The sequence below is a fragment of the Dryobates pubescens genome, chromosome Z (assembly GCF_014839835.1).
Source record: "Dryobates pubescens isolate bDryPub1 chromosome Z, bDryPub1.pri, whole genome shotgun sequence".
NCBI lineage: Eukaryota > Metazoa > Chordata > Aves > Piciformes > Picidae > Dryobates > Dryobates pubescens.
Window position 1 is genome coordinate 74,660,836 of NC_071657.1, and position 15,693 is coordinate 74,676,528.

The 15,693-nt window shown below is 47.0% G+C and overlaps 1 protein-coding gene across 1 annotated transcript; it reads right to left on the minus strand.

The window, feature by feature from the left end:
- Window positions 1–2,287: 2,287 nt before the first annotated feature.
- LYSMD3 (LysM domain containing 3) lies at window positions 2,288–7,439 on the minus strand. Its single transcript, XM_009900187.2, has 2 exons — window positions 7,006–7,439; window positions 2,288–3,831 (listed from the first exon to the last, which is right to left on the minus strand). Exons 1-2 carry the CDS (start codon window positions 7,273–7,275, stop codon window positions 3,223–3,225), a joined length of 879 nt encoding a protein of 292 aa, XP_009898489.2. The 5' UTR covers window positions 7,276–7,439; the 3' UTR covers window positions 2,288–3,222.
- Between the last annotated feature and the right edge of the window lie 8,254 nt (window positions 7,440–15,693).

Here is a 15,693-nt window from a genome sequence, read left to right on the forward strand (position 1 = left end):
CCAAGGATTTTCATTTTAGATCATAGACACAAACTAGCCAAAACACATACAAATAGTGGTTTCCTGTAATAATGAATGTGAAGTATACAGATCTAAGAATACATTATATGCACCACTTCCACTGCAGTCTAAAATAAAATCTTTTATTTTGTGTAGATTACTTTCTTCTAAAAGAAGAGGAGCAGAATTATTTTAAATAAGACTTGCATCCTCGTTCAGCAACATTATACAGTTATATTTTCAGCCTTTATAAAATAGTTATACAAAGACTATGTGTGACAACATACTCCAAAATATAGCAGATTTTAAAGCATACATTTTACATGATCCAACAGTGCAATATGCACTTAAAATTTAAAACCAACCTCCCAATCAACAATGTGTTGTAATTCATCTGAAAATTATTTACCACTCAGTTGTTTTTGTGTTGTGTGTTGCTTTTTAAAAATAAGTCAGTTTCTAAAAGACTTCACAGATTATTAACTTAAATCAGATGTAGGTTCCACACACAGCAGTTACCCTGTTTACTCAGGGCTGACCCACGATGATGCATTGTCGGTTGTGTTGCACTTTGGAACACACAGCAAAGGTCCCTGCATCCTGCAGAAAGCCAAGCCAGATGATGGTTGTAGATTACCAGTACTGAGAAACAGCAATCTTTGTAAAATTAGCTCTCTAAATTAAAAATATGCTACATAATAGTATGTTAAAACCATGCTAGGCTCTTGGTTAGAGTAGGACATGGTCCAATAAAACAGCTGTCCCTTTGTGTTTTCTAACAATTGCTCATCCTTAAGCGAAAGAAGTCTTATCACAGGTTGTGACAGTAAGCCACAGGCCTTCCAACACTAGAAGCCCAAAGCCTGAGATACACTAGGGAATTACTTAGCTGTACTTCCTTGGGATGAAAAGCACCAGTTAACAACCAATCTCTTGTGCATCAAGACACAGACCTTCCTGACCCAGTGAAACCCCAAGTGAAGTGAGGTTCATTTCAATACCAATGGCAGTTTAATACCTATCAGCAGTTCAGGTAAGTGCAGTAAGTTAGGCTCATGTTACATCATCACAATAACTACTTGAATTTTCTTCGACAATTTTGTAAGAAATGGAAGCATAAAGTATTAAAAATGCTATTAAAAATACTGAGGCTCCAGGAACAGAATGAAGGGAAAGTAGCAAACCAGCAAATAAGCTTGTTTCAGTCCTGCACAGAAAACATTTATCTTACTGTACCAAAGCTCTGCTGTCTGGATTACAGCAAGTCACCTTTTCAAGTGTTAGACACCAGAAATTACTTTGCAATGCAATTTTTTTATACAGCCTTACCCAGAACTGGAATTTCAGTACTGACACTTCTGCTACTGGCATATTCTTTTCATGGATGGAATTGTTATTTTAGAAGACCTTTGAAAACAAGCATTATGTTAAATGTGAAGTTTGTGCCTGTTTGCAATCCCTCTTCCAGGGCGGGAACTGACTAGTCTCACTATCTCCAGAGAGATCCAACTGTAAAACATTTCCCTTAAAGCTCTGCCCAGCTCCAATTTCAGTAAAATACATCTAAAATTTCCTTATTCGTGTTCATACACTTGCCATGCCAGTGAAGAACATCTGTTTAACTTAGTGGGGCAAGAGATTTCTCAAGAGCAGATGGGGCATGAGTCTCTACTTTCAAAACTCAAGTCAATAAAGCACTTTGGAATACCTCCAATAGTTGGGAAACAGTCACTTTGTCAGACTTTTTATGTTGTATATACTTAGTGGAAATGCTCAAAGGAAAGCTTGTAACAGCAGTTTAAAGCATTGCAATTATTGCTCCATTTCCCTCTTTTTATGTCCTGTTCAAGTCAGTTATCTTGCACTTCGGTAACAAACAACACTTTGAAAAGAGCAATGGAAATCTTACTCCACAAGGCAAATATAACAAAATATTATAGGCAGAATCTCAGTTTTTATTTAAAAGTATTGTGAATACACAAATACCTCCTTCTTTGTGTAGCTACAAGTCCAGGTTTGGGGGTTTTATTCATCTTGTAGCATTTTCAACTAGGGGAGACAACAAGGGAAAACCAAGGTTGTTGATGAAATTCCAAGTGAACTATTCAGGAACAGAGTGGTGGATGAATACTACCCAAAGAACAAGTCTGAAACTGGAACTGGTCTAGCCTGCTGCAATTTAAGTTTCTTGCTAGTTGCCTTTAAACTTCATTTGATGTTTTTTTCTAGGAGAGTTGAGGGACAAGTTAGTGTTTGATGTTCACAGGCACAATTAGTGCACTCAGTACCCATATCACTGTTGTCTGAAGAACCAGTTGGTCCTGAACTGAGATTAACTGGAGGGCTGGGGAGAGGAAAGAAGCCATTAGCATAAAGTAGAGATTACTGCAGTAGTTAGAAAGGTGCCACACACCTGCATTTCCGTCCACCAGATGAGTGCAGCCCAATACAGTCAGTTTTCAGTAGGATACCAGGGAAGGATGTCACATTTCAGCAAAGCTGTCTCAGCTGGGCTGTATTGAGGCACAGTGTCACACACACACACAGAGTATCATCCCACTGCCTGTTCTGAACAGTACTAAAGAATGGGCTGACCACAGGCACAAGATTTGAAGATTCCAGATTATTTATTAGCTATTGCCTCCCTCCATAAAAGTCTTGTGGTTTGCTGTTTTTATTTTTGAAAGAACTTAATAGTGGCTATTAATTGTGGAATGATTGTTTGGGTTTTTTTTTAAATCTTACTCTACAAGAAAGACAAAATGATGAGAATGGAGTTTTAACTGACAAATGTAAACCTGATATTGAAATGGCAAGTGTAGTACACACTCTATAAATACTTTAAGATGTTTAAAAGTCAGATATCCCCAAATGCCCACCTCAGGGCTGTAAAACATACATGTGTTAGTTCAGACTACATTGTTTCACCTCAATTAAAAAAAATTATGCCTATCAAAATAGGAAAAAAGTGCAAAGCTTCAGAGACAATTGTGTACCTTAATTTATATCTCAATCTTGCATTAAAATCACTCAACTCAGGCACTGCTGGAGGCTACAGGATGTACATAAACATCGTGGTACTGGAACGCTGCCCATGAAGGCAAGTCACACATCAGGATGCCTTTCTCTGTGTTCCAGATGCCTCCTGCATTCTGTGGTTTCCCCTTTATCCAATGAAGCATTATGTGTCTATGGATTACAGCTGCTTGGGGTTTTCTGTTGTTAAGGCTGAAGGTCTCCTTGATTATCAACATTTACAACATTGGCCGGATTTATTCCATTTTCCATTTCCTTCTGATGTGATGCTGCTGTGACAAACAAATGGGAAGATTCCATTGTTGAGTGGTGACTGACATCTGCTTTCACCAGAACTTCGTAATAGAGGAGGTAAAAAACTGGGGTTACGATGCCAATAATCAACATAATCACCACGGCTGTCCACCATCCGATGCCCCAGTCTGCTCCGTAGTAAGGATCCTTGCATTTTTGAGTTTTACTGTCCGTTTCAAAACAGACCTGTTGGGCTGCTAAGGCAGAAACTACTTCATTAAGATTCTCTCTCTTTGTATCATTGCATTTCACTATTTCTTCTATATCTCGATCAACTTCTTTTAAGAAGCTTCCAGCAGTCTCATTAGCAGAGAACTTATCAGAAGGTGACACCTCTTGCAATTCTGGGGAGCAGTAAGCAGGCCGAAGGACAGGTCTTCCTTTTGGAGAGACATGTGTTTCAGTCAACACACTGAACTTCTTCACAGGAATTTTGATGGACCTCAGGGCAAAGAAGTCTTGATCGTTGATAAGATTGTTAACTCTCTTGATATCTGCAACCTGAAAACAGAAAACAGTTTAGATGTCAAAGCCGAATGAATGAAAGCTCTTTGGGAGTCCTACATCCTTCACAAAGAGTTCTTCCATAGTGAAACAAAGGCAGAGCCTTTGCTTTGTTTTGCTTTTGGTTTTCAAACCAATACCCATGTCATGCAGTATGAAGAGGTCAAAGACCAAATCTGAACAACCTTAGAGCAGGAAGGTAATTACAAGGTAACAAACCTCCTTTCTACAGATAAGACTGAAAATCACTTCATGAATGTATATTAATATATACCCATCCATCGGTATCTCTGAAATGAAGGAGACTGTATGAGTAAGGTAAACCTCAGTGTTCTCAAATGAGGTAAATTACTGTGAGTTCCTAACTAATCCGAAAACTTCTAAGATATATTAAAAGTCATGAGCTTCAAATTAATACAGATGGGGTTTGGATTCTCTTTCTGCTTGCAGGGGCTAAGGCAGAAACCAAGCACAACTTACAATTGTCATCTTTCTTCAAGTCAGCTCTGCTTCTTCCCTACTGTTGCAGTTTGAGCTGGGTGCACCCCTGGTGTGTTCACTTCCTGTGTCCAGAAGTCCAGCCCAGAGGGATGGACGCAGGAAATTGTGTGTATTTCCTACCATAATTCTTTGTACCACTATAAGATCCAGTGCGGAGTCTAGCACTTTCTCTCTTTTCTTCCTCCTCCGTCAGCCAGTAACTGGGGGAGATGTCTCCTGGTTTTGGGCCTGGCTAGGCCCAAGGCCACAGGGGGATGGGCAGTCTCAGGCCTGGCCAGCTGAGACTAGCCCAGCAGAGGGAGGGAGAAGAAGGAGCCCTGAGGGTCTTGGGTGTACCCTCAGGTGGGAATGGGATGCCTCTGGATTTGCTTTGGGATCTCTTTTTGTCACTGCGCTTTGGGTTTTCTGTAACATTCACTGCCTTCTATTTAAACTTTCATCACTTTTGCAATCCGTTTGACTGAGTGTTTTATTCCTGCCCGTGGTGGGGAGAGGGGGCTGCCTCAACCCAGCACACCTACTCATGCTCTAGATCGATCTCTTTGTTCTCAACATGTTCAGACTTTAAGTCTTAATTTGAAATACCCTGTAAGGATTTAAGTGCCCTTGGAGAATCAGTGGCTCTGATACAGAAACCTCCTCAACATAGAAGGCACAGCCACAAACCTCACCATAATCAAGTGCTTAGAAATCAGTAAACATTCCTGCAACAGCTGTAGGCAAACAGGAATTGTGTCAGCTTTAAGATGCACAGTACCCATGTTCAGATTCCTCCTGTCCTCATTTGGAGGATATCTACCTCAGGAGAAGTTACAGGCAGAAAACAAAGTAGTTATGAGATCTTTGTTGCTTTGACTGCTCCACTTACAACATAGATGCAGCCAACAAATGTAAGGTAGGGCAATCAGTGCCTACTGCCTGCACTAACTTCATAACACAAAGAAGTGTTTCAGCTCCTGCGATGGTGTATCTGTTACATGCACCACACTCAATAAATCAGATGAGCATAAAGAACTATCATTTACCCTAGCAATTAGCAACTGCACCACAATACAAGCTCAGATTTCTGCCTGAAGCCTTGGACCACTCTTCCACATTCTCCAGGAATTTCCATTAAGGAACACAACTGTTATCTTCTATTTATTTGAGGCCTGCTCAAAATACCCAGTTGTAGCAGGTTCTGAAGCCAAGAGTTGCTTAATGAGGCTAAGGTCTGACATGATTAATAAATACTTATGTCAAGACTTTGGTACCTAAATTCACAACAGGAGGCCCCTAATTCTGCTTCTGCCTGAGGAATTAAGATGACAGCACGACTTCTGTAAATATGGTTTCTGAATTTGAATAAATTTGACTTCTTGAAAACAACCAGCCAGCCAACAGGCAAAGCAGATTTCCTGTTAAAAGTGGGTACATAAAGGCTATCATCAACCAAGACAAAGCCTCTCTGCTTTACTTAGTACTGATCACCCAAACATACTGTTCAGGAAGGATATTTACGAGACTGATTTAGAATCATAAAATAAAAACCAGATTCATTTGGGTTGGGATACAACGTTAAGATCACCGAGTCTAATCTTTAACCCAGCACTGCCAGGTCACTACTAAACCAGTGGCCCTCAGCACCAAATCCACATAGCCCTGAAATCCTTCCAGGGATGGAAACTCTACTTCCCTGGGCAGCCTGTTCCAGGGCCTGACAACCGTTCTAAGGAAGAAATTGTTCTTCATGACCAACTTAAACCTCCCCTGGGTGCAACTTGAGGATATTTCCTCTTGCCCTGTTGCTTGTTACTTGGGAAAAGAGACTGGCCTTCACCTGGCTCCAGGGAGGTGTAGAGAGCAACGAGGTCTCCCCTCAGCCTCATTTTCTCCAGACTAAACCCCCCCAGTTCCCTCAGCTGCTCCTCACAAGACCTGCTTCTCCAGACCCTTCACCAGCTCAGCTGCTCTTCTCTGGATCTTCAGCAGCTCAACCTCCTTCTTGTGGTGAGGGGCCCAAAACAGAACCTGTGCTGTGTGCTGGGAAGAATCACTGCCCTGATCCTGATGGTCACACTACTGCTGATACAGGCCAAGAAACTCTTCACTAGGAGCAACAGCAAAGGCAAACACCAGAAGAGAATGGTTGGGGCATCGGGCAGAGATCTCCTAATGGTACAATGTTTTCATGCTAATGAATGTTTAAGCAACTTAGTAGAATTTAAAAGAACAGTACAATGAAGGGATTTTTTTAAGTCTCCCCTTAATGGAATTAAGGCTCCACACGAGCCCTGAATGAAGTTCACCAGTTTCCCCCTCATGACAGCTAAGGCAAGACTAGCAGAAGTGCCCACCTGTGGCTGCGTGCGACAGTGTCTTCTACTGCAGCATACACTCTTTGTGAGAGACACTGCCACAAGCAAGACTAGACGTTTCTTACCCTTAAGTTAGCTTTAAGCAAAAAACCACTACGGACCTGGAACCGCAGCTGACTCTGCACTGTCATACTAACATTCCGTTATCATTTTTGTACTCCTAAGGAGCATGGCGTTGTCCACACAGGTCTTACCAACCACACTAACTCACCCCACCAAAGGACAGGACCCGCTCGCAGGCAGAGCACTTAGGGCCCCAACTCGACCTCGCGCCTCGGGACACGGCAACAGCGGCAAGCGCCCGCAGACTTACCGAGCAGCAATACTGAAGTGCGATGGCGTTCAGAGTGTCCCCTTCCTGGATATCCTTAGTTAGCAGGACGATATCGTCCAGCCTGTCCCTCGATGCGCTCCTCCGCACCTTCTCCCTGCCCCGCGGCCGCAGCTCCGATACTTCTCCCTCCTCCTCTGGCCCCTCGTTCTCCGCGCCCGCCTCCCTCACGAAGGGGTACAGGTGAACGCCGACGGTTGGCTGCGCTACGGCCGGCGGCTGCAGGCCGCAGCCGGAGCCTCTGCCGGCCATTCTCCGCGGGTAGCTCTGTGGAACAGACCGCAGGCGTGGAGCCCTCCGCGGAGGATCCCCACACCGGCCTCTCCCCCGCCCCAAACTCCCTCCACGACGAGGCGACAGCCAGTCCCGCCGCCCCACTCAGCTCCTCCCCGGCCCTACCTGCCGCCGCTCCTCATGGCGACCGCAATGGCGGCCTGGCCGCCACGTCCGCAGAGCGGTCCCGCCCCCAGCGCCGGCTGCGCAACAGCCCTTAAAGAGACCGCGGCGCCTCCGCGCTTCGGAGGCTGCTGTTGCGGGCCCGGAGATGGAAAGTTGTGCTAGCGGGGCCGCTGAGGCTGCCGCTTCGCCCCCGAGGGGATACGGCCGCGCCGGGCCCCTCGGGTGCCGTGCAGGGGATTCCCGGTGAGAGGAATCGGGCCGCGGCTCTGGCGCCCGCCGCTGCTGGCCCCGGCCGTAGCGGCCTCGGCTGACAGAGCTCCATGAGGGAGTTGCTTGAATCTGCCTGGGGACGAAAACCATAGAACAGTGGAATGATTTCGGTTGGATGGGATCTTTAAAGGTCATCTAGGCCAACCCCATACAGTCAGGGACATATGCAACAAGATGAGAGCCCCCAGCCTGAATGGTGCCGGGTAAAGGGCATCTACCACCTTGCTGGCCAACCTAGACCACCTCATAGAATACATAGAATACATAGAATAAACCAGGTTGGAAGAGACCTTCAAGATCATCGCGTCCAACCCATCACCAATCCAACACCGCCCAAGCAACTAACCCACAGCACCAAGCACCCTGTCAAGTCTTCTCCTAAAAACCTCCAGTGATGGCGACTCCACCACCTCCCCAGGCAGCCCATTCCAATGTGCAATCACTCTTTCTGTATAGAACTTTTTTCTAACATCCAGCCTGAACCTCCCCTGGCGCAGCCTGAGACTGTGTCCTCTTGTTCTGGTACTGCTTGCCTGGGAGAAGAGACCAACATCTGTCTGTCTACAACCTCCCTTCAGATAGTTGTAGAGAGTAATAAGGTCACCCCTGAGTCTCCTCTTCTCCAGGCTAAGCAACCCCAGCTCCCTCAGCCTCTCCTCGTAGGGCTTATGTTCCAAACCCCTCACCAACTTTGTTGCTCTTCTCTGGACTCGTTCCAGCAAGTCAACATCCTTCCTAAACTGAGGGGCCCAGAACTGGACACAGTACTCAAGGTGCGGCCTAACCAGTGCAGTGTACAGGGGCAGAATGACCTCCCTGCTCCTGCTGGCCACACTGTTCCTGATGCAGGCCAGGATGCCATTGGCCCTCTTAGCTGCCTGGGCACACTGCAGGCTCATGTTCAGTCTACCGTCGACCAGCACCCCCAGGTCCCTCTCAGCCTGACTGCTCTCCAGCCACTCTGACCCCAGCCTGTAGCTCTGCATGGGGTTGCTGTGGCCAATGTGCAGAACCCGGCACTTGGATGTGTTAAATCTCATGCCGTTGGACTCTGCCCAACTGCCCAGCCTGTCCAGGTCCCTCTGCAGAGCCTCTCTACCCTCCAGCAGATCAACTCCTGCGCCCAGCTTGGTGTCGTCAGCAAATTTACTGATGATGGACCTCCTTGCTACCCTCAGTGTAAAAATGTCTTCCTTACATCTAGTTTGAATCTCCTTATTTCAGTTTCAAACTATCAGCCCTTGCCCTGTCACAACAGGGTAGGAGAGCTCTGCAGAGGGACCTTGACAAGCTGGACAGATGGGCAGAGTCCAACGGCATGAGACTGAACACGTCTAAGTGCCAGGTTCTACACAATGGCCACAACAACCCCATGGAGTGCTACAAGATGGGGTCAAAGTGGCTGCTCTCCAGAAAGAGACCTGGGGGTACTGGTTGATAGTAGGCTGAACATGAGCCAGCAGTATGCCCAGGTGGCCAAAAAGGCCAATGGCATCCTGGCCTGGATCAGGAACAGTGTGGCCAGCAGGAGCAGGGAAGTTGATTAGATGGTGTTGGGTGATAAGTTGGACTTGATGATCTCAAAGGTCTTTTCCAACCTGGTTAATTCTATTCTATTTTATTCTAATAGGACCTGATAAAATTTCTCTCCCACATCTTTCTGACCTGTCCCTTTGAGTCCTGAGAGGCCACAAGAAGGTCTCCCTGAAGCTTTGTCTTCTCCAGGCTGAACAACCCTAACTCTCAGCCTGTCCTCACAGCAGAAAGCTTCCAGCCCTTGGACTATTGCTGTGGCCTCCTCTGACCTGGCTCTAACAGGTCCATGGCTCTCCCATGATGAGGACTCCAGAGCCAGTCCCAGCACTGCAGGTGGTGTCTCAGCAGAACAGGGGGGCAGAATCCCCACCCTCCACCTGCTGCTCACATGTGTTTGTATGCAGCCCAGGACGTAGTTGCTTCTGGGCAGTCAGTACTGAGTACATTGCTGGCTCACGTCCAGCTTTTCACCCACTAGCACCCCCAAGGCTTTCTCTGCATGGCTGCTCTCCAGCCCTTCATCCCAGAGCCTGTATTGATAATGGGGGTTTCCTCAACCCAGGTGCAGGACCTTGCCCTTGGCTTCTTGAGTTTCATGAGTTTCACATAGCCCCACTGTTCCAACATGTCCAGATACTTCTGGGTGACATCCTGTCCTGTAGGAATGTCAACTGCACCACTTAGAATACAGAATTAACCAGGTTGAAAAAGACCTTCAAGATCATCATCCAATCTGTCACCCAGCACCATCTAATCAACTAAACCATGGCACTAAGTGCCTCATCCAGTCTCCTTTTAAACACTTCCAGTGATGGTGACTCCACCACCTCCCTGGGCAGCCCATTCCAATGGCCAATCACTCTTTCTGTGAAGAGTATCTTCCTAATATCCAGCCTAAACCTCCGCTGGATCAGCTTGAAACTGTCTCATCTTGGTGTCACTCAGCCTGGTGTCAACTGCTAACTTGCTGAGGGTGCACTTGTTCCCCCTGCCCACTGATAAAGAAACCAGACAGCACAGATACTACTACAAACAGGTCTCTCCCCTTTCTGAACTGCCCATGGTCAGCTGAAAAAGGGAGAGGAGAGCTCCAGCATGACTGTGGCATCATCAGGGAATCACTGCTCAGCAGTAGGCTGCTGTGGCTGGCCAGCCTCCAGAGCCAGTACAGCAAAGGATCAGTTTCTCCCACACATGTTGCTGCACATGGGTGGCACAGAGACTCTGAGGTGGGCCAAGAGCTGAAGGACAGGTGGTTTGCTGAGAGTAGGTGGACATGCAGCATCCAACCTGTGATAAAATTTTGCCTTTAATACATCCCTGTTACTGTGGTTTTTAGTCCTGTCTTGCTCTTCCTGCATTGCTGCTCAGTCAGAAGTTGCTGGGCAGCTGCTTTTTACCCCTTCACACCTTTCATACCTTCTCGAGACTAGTACTGTAGAGATGCAGGTGTTCAGCCCATGACCATGTGTTTCTTTCACCAGAGATAAACCATAAATTAAGCCCTGTAGATATTTCAACTTTCCTTCTCTAATAGAGTCATTTCACTTTTAAAGAACTGCCAGCAGCTGTTGGCAGTTGCTGAGTCAATAGGAAGATTTCCTAGTCTAGCAAATTTAATCTAGTGAGAGTTTCTTCTGGCATGACTGTAGAAGGAAGTTTTTGATTACAGCAGAAGGGAGTACAATATTTCTTACAAAAGTTGACATCTTCAAGGTTAGGCTAAATATGTTCTAACAAATGATTGCAGTGTTGCTGAAGTCAAATGTGATTTCTAGTCTGCTTCCTCATTCTTAAAATGGCAGGGCTCATTAAGAGGGCTTTAAACTAGGTCTGAAGGGGGTGGGTGAGGAAATCAGTCCCTCTGAAGAGGAAAGAGTGGGGCACAAATTAGGGTTAATTGGGAAGTTGGAAGCCCAGCTGAAGTGCATGTACACCAATGCACACAGCCTGGGCAATAAGCAAGAGGAGCTGGAAGTCCTGGTCCACCAGGGTGACTATGATATAGTCGCCATCTCAGAAACTTGGTGGGACAACATGAGTCACCCAAAGACAAACTTTGCATTCAGTAACTTCATTCACCTTCAAACCTATGTGCAGGATCTATCCTTAAGCACATACACATAGAGCTGCATTTTATATTCCCTACTGTATTTACATCATAAAAGATATAAGGAGTGCTGGCAGCAAGATGTCTCCATAGGCAAAGTTTGCAAGCAACCAGCTCCTGGGGGCCATGTGGCTCAGCTGGCAGCATCGACGACGGCCCTTTGATGGCAAGGTCGTGAGTTCCAGCCTGTCCGTAGGCAGTGGCATTCACGGTGGCATTCACACAAGGCGGCGGCGGCGGTCTCACGAGCCAGCATGGTCCTCTTATGTTAGAGCTTTAAACTAGGTCTGAAGGGGAAGTCAGTCCCCTGTGAAGAGGAAAGAGTGGGACACAAATTAGGATTAATTGGGAAGCAAGGTCCTCCCTTTTAGGGCTTTAAACTAGGTCTGAAGGGGGTGGGTGAGGAAATCAGTCCCTCTGAAGAGGAATGAGTGGGACACAAATTAGGGTTAATTGGGAAGTCAAGAGCCCAGCTGAAGTGCATGTACAACAATGCACACAGCCTGGGCAATAAGCAAGAGGAGCTGGAAGTCCTGGTCCACCAGGGTGACTATGATACAGTCGCCATCTCAGAAACTTGGTGGGATAACACACACAGATTGGAGTGCTGCACTGGGGGGTTACAGGCTCTTTAGGAGAGACAGGCGAGGGAGAAGAGGTGGAGGGGTGGCTCTGTATATTAGGGAGTCACTCTCTACCACAGAACTTGAGGTGGAAAATGAGGGGATTGAGAGTCTGTGGGTTAAAATCAGAGGGCAGCCCAACAAATCCGACATCCTGGTTGGAGTCTGTTACAGACCACCCAACCGGGATGAGGAGGCAGATGAATTATTCTGTAAGCAACTGGAGACTGTCTCAAGATCATCAGATCTTGTCCTTGTGGGTGACTTTAACCTGCCAGATATCTGCTGGGAACTTAATTCAGCAGGGAGGAGGCAGTCCAGAAGATTCCTGGAGCGCATGGAGGACAGCTTCCTGACGCAGCTGTTAAGTGAGCCTACCAGGGGACAGGCTCTGCTTGACCTGCTGCTCTCCAATAGGGAAGGGCTGGTGGGAGATGTGACCGTGGGAGGCTGCCTAGGGTGCAGTGACCACGAGATAGTGAAGTTTTCAGTATGCAAGGAGATAGGGAGGAGCACCAACAGAACCTGCACCTTGGACTTCCAGAGGGCAAACTTCAGCCTCTTTGAGAAACTTATTTGCAAAGTTCCCTGGGTACCAACCCTCATGAACCGAGGGGTCCAGGAGGGTTGGACCTACTTCAAACAGGAGCTCTTGAAGACACAGGAACTGGCAGTTCCCATGTGCCAAAAGATGAGCCAGCAGGGAAGGCGACCTGCCTGGATGAGCAAGCAGCTCCTGGGGGATTTAAGGGAGAAAGGAGGGGAAGGCTTCTCGAGATATGTGTAAGGAAGTTGTTAGATTATGTAGAAAAAAAATTAGAGAGGCAAAGACTCAGTTGGAACTGAAGCTGGCCACCTCTGTCAAAGACAATAAAAAGCATTTGTACAAATATATTAACACCAAAAAGAAGGGCAAGAAGAACCTCCACTCCTTACTGGACCTGGAGGAGAACACGGTGACCGAAGATGAGGAAAAGGCTGAGGTCCTGAACACCTTCTTTGCCTCAATTTTTAACAGCAAGGCAGGAGGAGTTCAGGACCAGTGGCCTCCTGAGCTGGGCAATGGGGTCAGGGAGCAGTGTATTGCCCCAGAAATCCATGAGGAATTAGTCCGGGACCTGCTGAGCCACTTGGACACTCATAAGTCCATGGGACCGGATGGGATCCATCCTAGGGTGCTGAGAGAGCTGGCAGATGAGCTGGCCAAGCCACTCTCCATCATTTTCCTCCAGTCCTGGCTCACTGGAGAGGTCCCAGATGACTGGAAACTGGCCAATGTGGTCCCCATCCACAAGAAGGGACGGATGGAGGAACCTGGAAACTCCAGGCCAGTCAGCCTGACCTCAGTGCCAGGGAAAGTGATGGAGCAGATTATCCTAGCAGCAATAACTGCGCACCTGAAGGATGGCCAAGGGCTCAGGTCCAGCCAACATGGATTTAGGAAGGGCAGGTCCTGCCTCTCCAACCTGATTTCCTTCTATGATCAGGTGACCCGTCTGGTGGATGTGGGGAGGCCTGTGGATGTGGTCTACCTGGACTTCAGCAAGGCCTTTGACACTGTCCCCCACAGTAAACTTCTGTCTAAGCTGTCAGCTCGTGGCTTGGACCACAACACTCTGTGCTGGGTTAGGAACTGGCTGGAGGGCCGAGCCCAGAGAGTGGTGGTGAATGGTGCCACATCCGGCTGGCGGCCAGTCACCAGTGGCGTCCCCCAGGGATCAGTGCTGGGCCCCATCCTCTTTAACATCTTCATTGATGATCTGGATGAGGGGGTTGAGTCAGTCATCAGCAAGTTTGCAGATGACACCAAGTTGGGAACAGATGTTAGTCAGTTAGAGTGTGGAAAGGCTCTGGAGAGGGACCTTGACCGACTGGACAGATGGGCAGAGTCCAATGGGATGGCATTCAACAAGTCCAAGTGCTGGGTGCTGCACTTTGGCCACGGCAACCCCATGCAGAGCTACAGGCTGGGGTCAGAGTGGCTGGAGAGCTGCCAAACAGAGAGGGACCTGGGGTTGCTGATTGACAGCTGCCTAAACATGAGCCAGCAGTGTGCCCAGGTGGCCAAGAGGGCCAATGGCATCCTGGCCTGCATTAGGAATAGTGTGGCCAGCAGGAGCAGGGAGGTGATTCTCCCCCTGTATGCTGCACTGGTTAGGCCACACCCCGAATCCTGTGTCCAGTTCTGGGCCCCTCAGTTTAAGAAGGACATTGAGACTCTTGAACATGTCCAGAGAAGGGCAAGAAGGCTGGTGAGAGGCGTTGAGCACAAGCCCTGTGAGGAGAGGCTGAGGGAGCTGGGATTGTTTAGCCTGGAGAAGAGGAGGCTCAGGGGAGACCTTATTGCTGTCTACAACTACCTGAAGGGAGGTTGTAGCCAGGAGAGGGTTGTTCTCTTCTACCAGGCTATCAGCACCAGAGCAAGAGGACACAGTCTCAAGCTGCACCAGGGGAGGTTTAAGCTCAAGGTGAGGAGAAAATTCTTCACTGAGTGAGTTGTTCGTCATTGGAATTGTCTGCCCAGGCAGGTGGTGGAGTCACCATCCCTGGAGGTGTTCAAGACGGGATTGGACATGGCACTTGGTGCCGTGGTCTAGTCATGAGGTCTGTGGTGACAGGTTGGACTCAATGATCTTTGAGGTCTCTTCCAACCTTGGTGACACTGTGATACTGTGATAAAGAGAAAGGAATTTTAAATAACTGTGGGTTTAGGTTTTTATTCTTCAGGCTTTGTTACGCTACCTTTTCAGTCTTTCCTAAACAACCCAAGAGGTTAGAAATGTGTTTTATATTAACAAGGGCAGAGTCATTTAAGACTTTAAATTACTTTAGTTTTCAAAACTAAATTACTGAAGACATAAAAGTAAGAACTAATGATTGTGTGTCTGTGTTGAATGCCACACTTCACACCCACAGAAGCTGAAAAAGTTAATGTCACATTTCCAGGCACTGTAAAATAAGCCTTGAAGATGCAGTGTGTTCTTGTGTCAAGGATTATTTTAAAGGCTAAGTAGCTAGATAGTTAGCTAGCTAGCTACACATCCATACATCAGTGTCTACCTTAGTGCTTTGTTGTGGATGAGGGATGGATCAAGTAACATTAAAGTATTCCTAGCCAAATAGCATGAACTAAAGAAGCAACACATTTCATCATAGATGTTCTGTCAGGACCAATAAAGTTCTATGCTGTGAGTAGGAGAAGGTTTCTGGTGCACAAGTCTTCAGTAAGCATAAAACACAAGATGGCCAGATTAGGCAGGTCTGATTGCTGCCCTTTAAGGACAAGAATGGAACAGCACTAATATGTCAACAAGATTTCCTTCCAGCAGGAAGTGGGGCACAGGTAGTTGAATCTGATTTTCAGGTTTTCTTATCCTGCATTTGTTAAAATATTGCTGTATAAGCTGAGTGTAATAAGAATCTCCTCGAAGCTGATGTTTCTTACAAGTCAGGAGACTTTCTTGACCATTTAGGAGCTTATTTTCTTCAGAGGACTGCATAGCACCTTCCCCTTCAAAGCCTGCTCAGAAATAAGCTTTCTATTTTTATCATGGGTCAGATGCACAGCTTGTGCTAATTAGCATAGCTGCACTGCAGGCCTTAGATACAGCCCTGCACATGAGCCATTGCACTACAAAGACAAGCCTGGATTGCCAGATTACATGACAAATGTGTGAACACACTTGTAGGCTCACAGAATGATTTCTGGAGATGGCAAAATGCAAGAAGTCG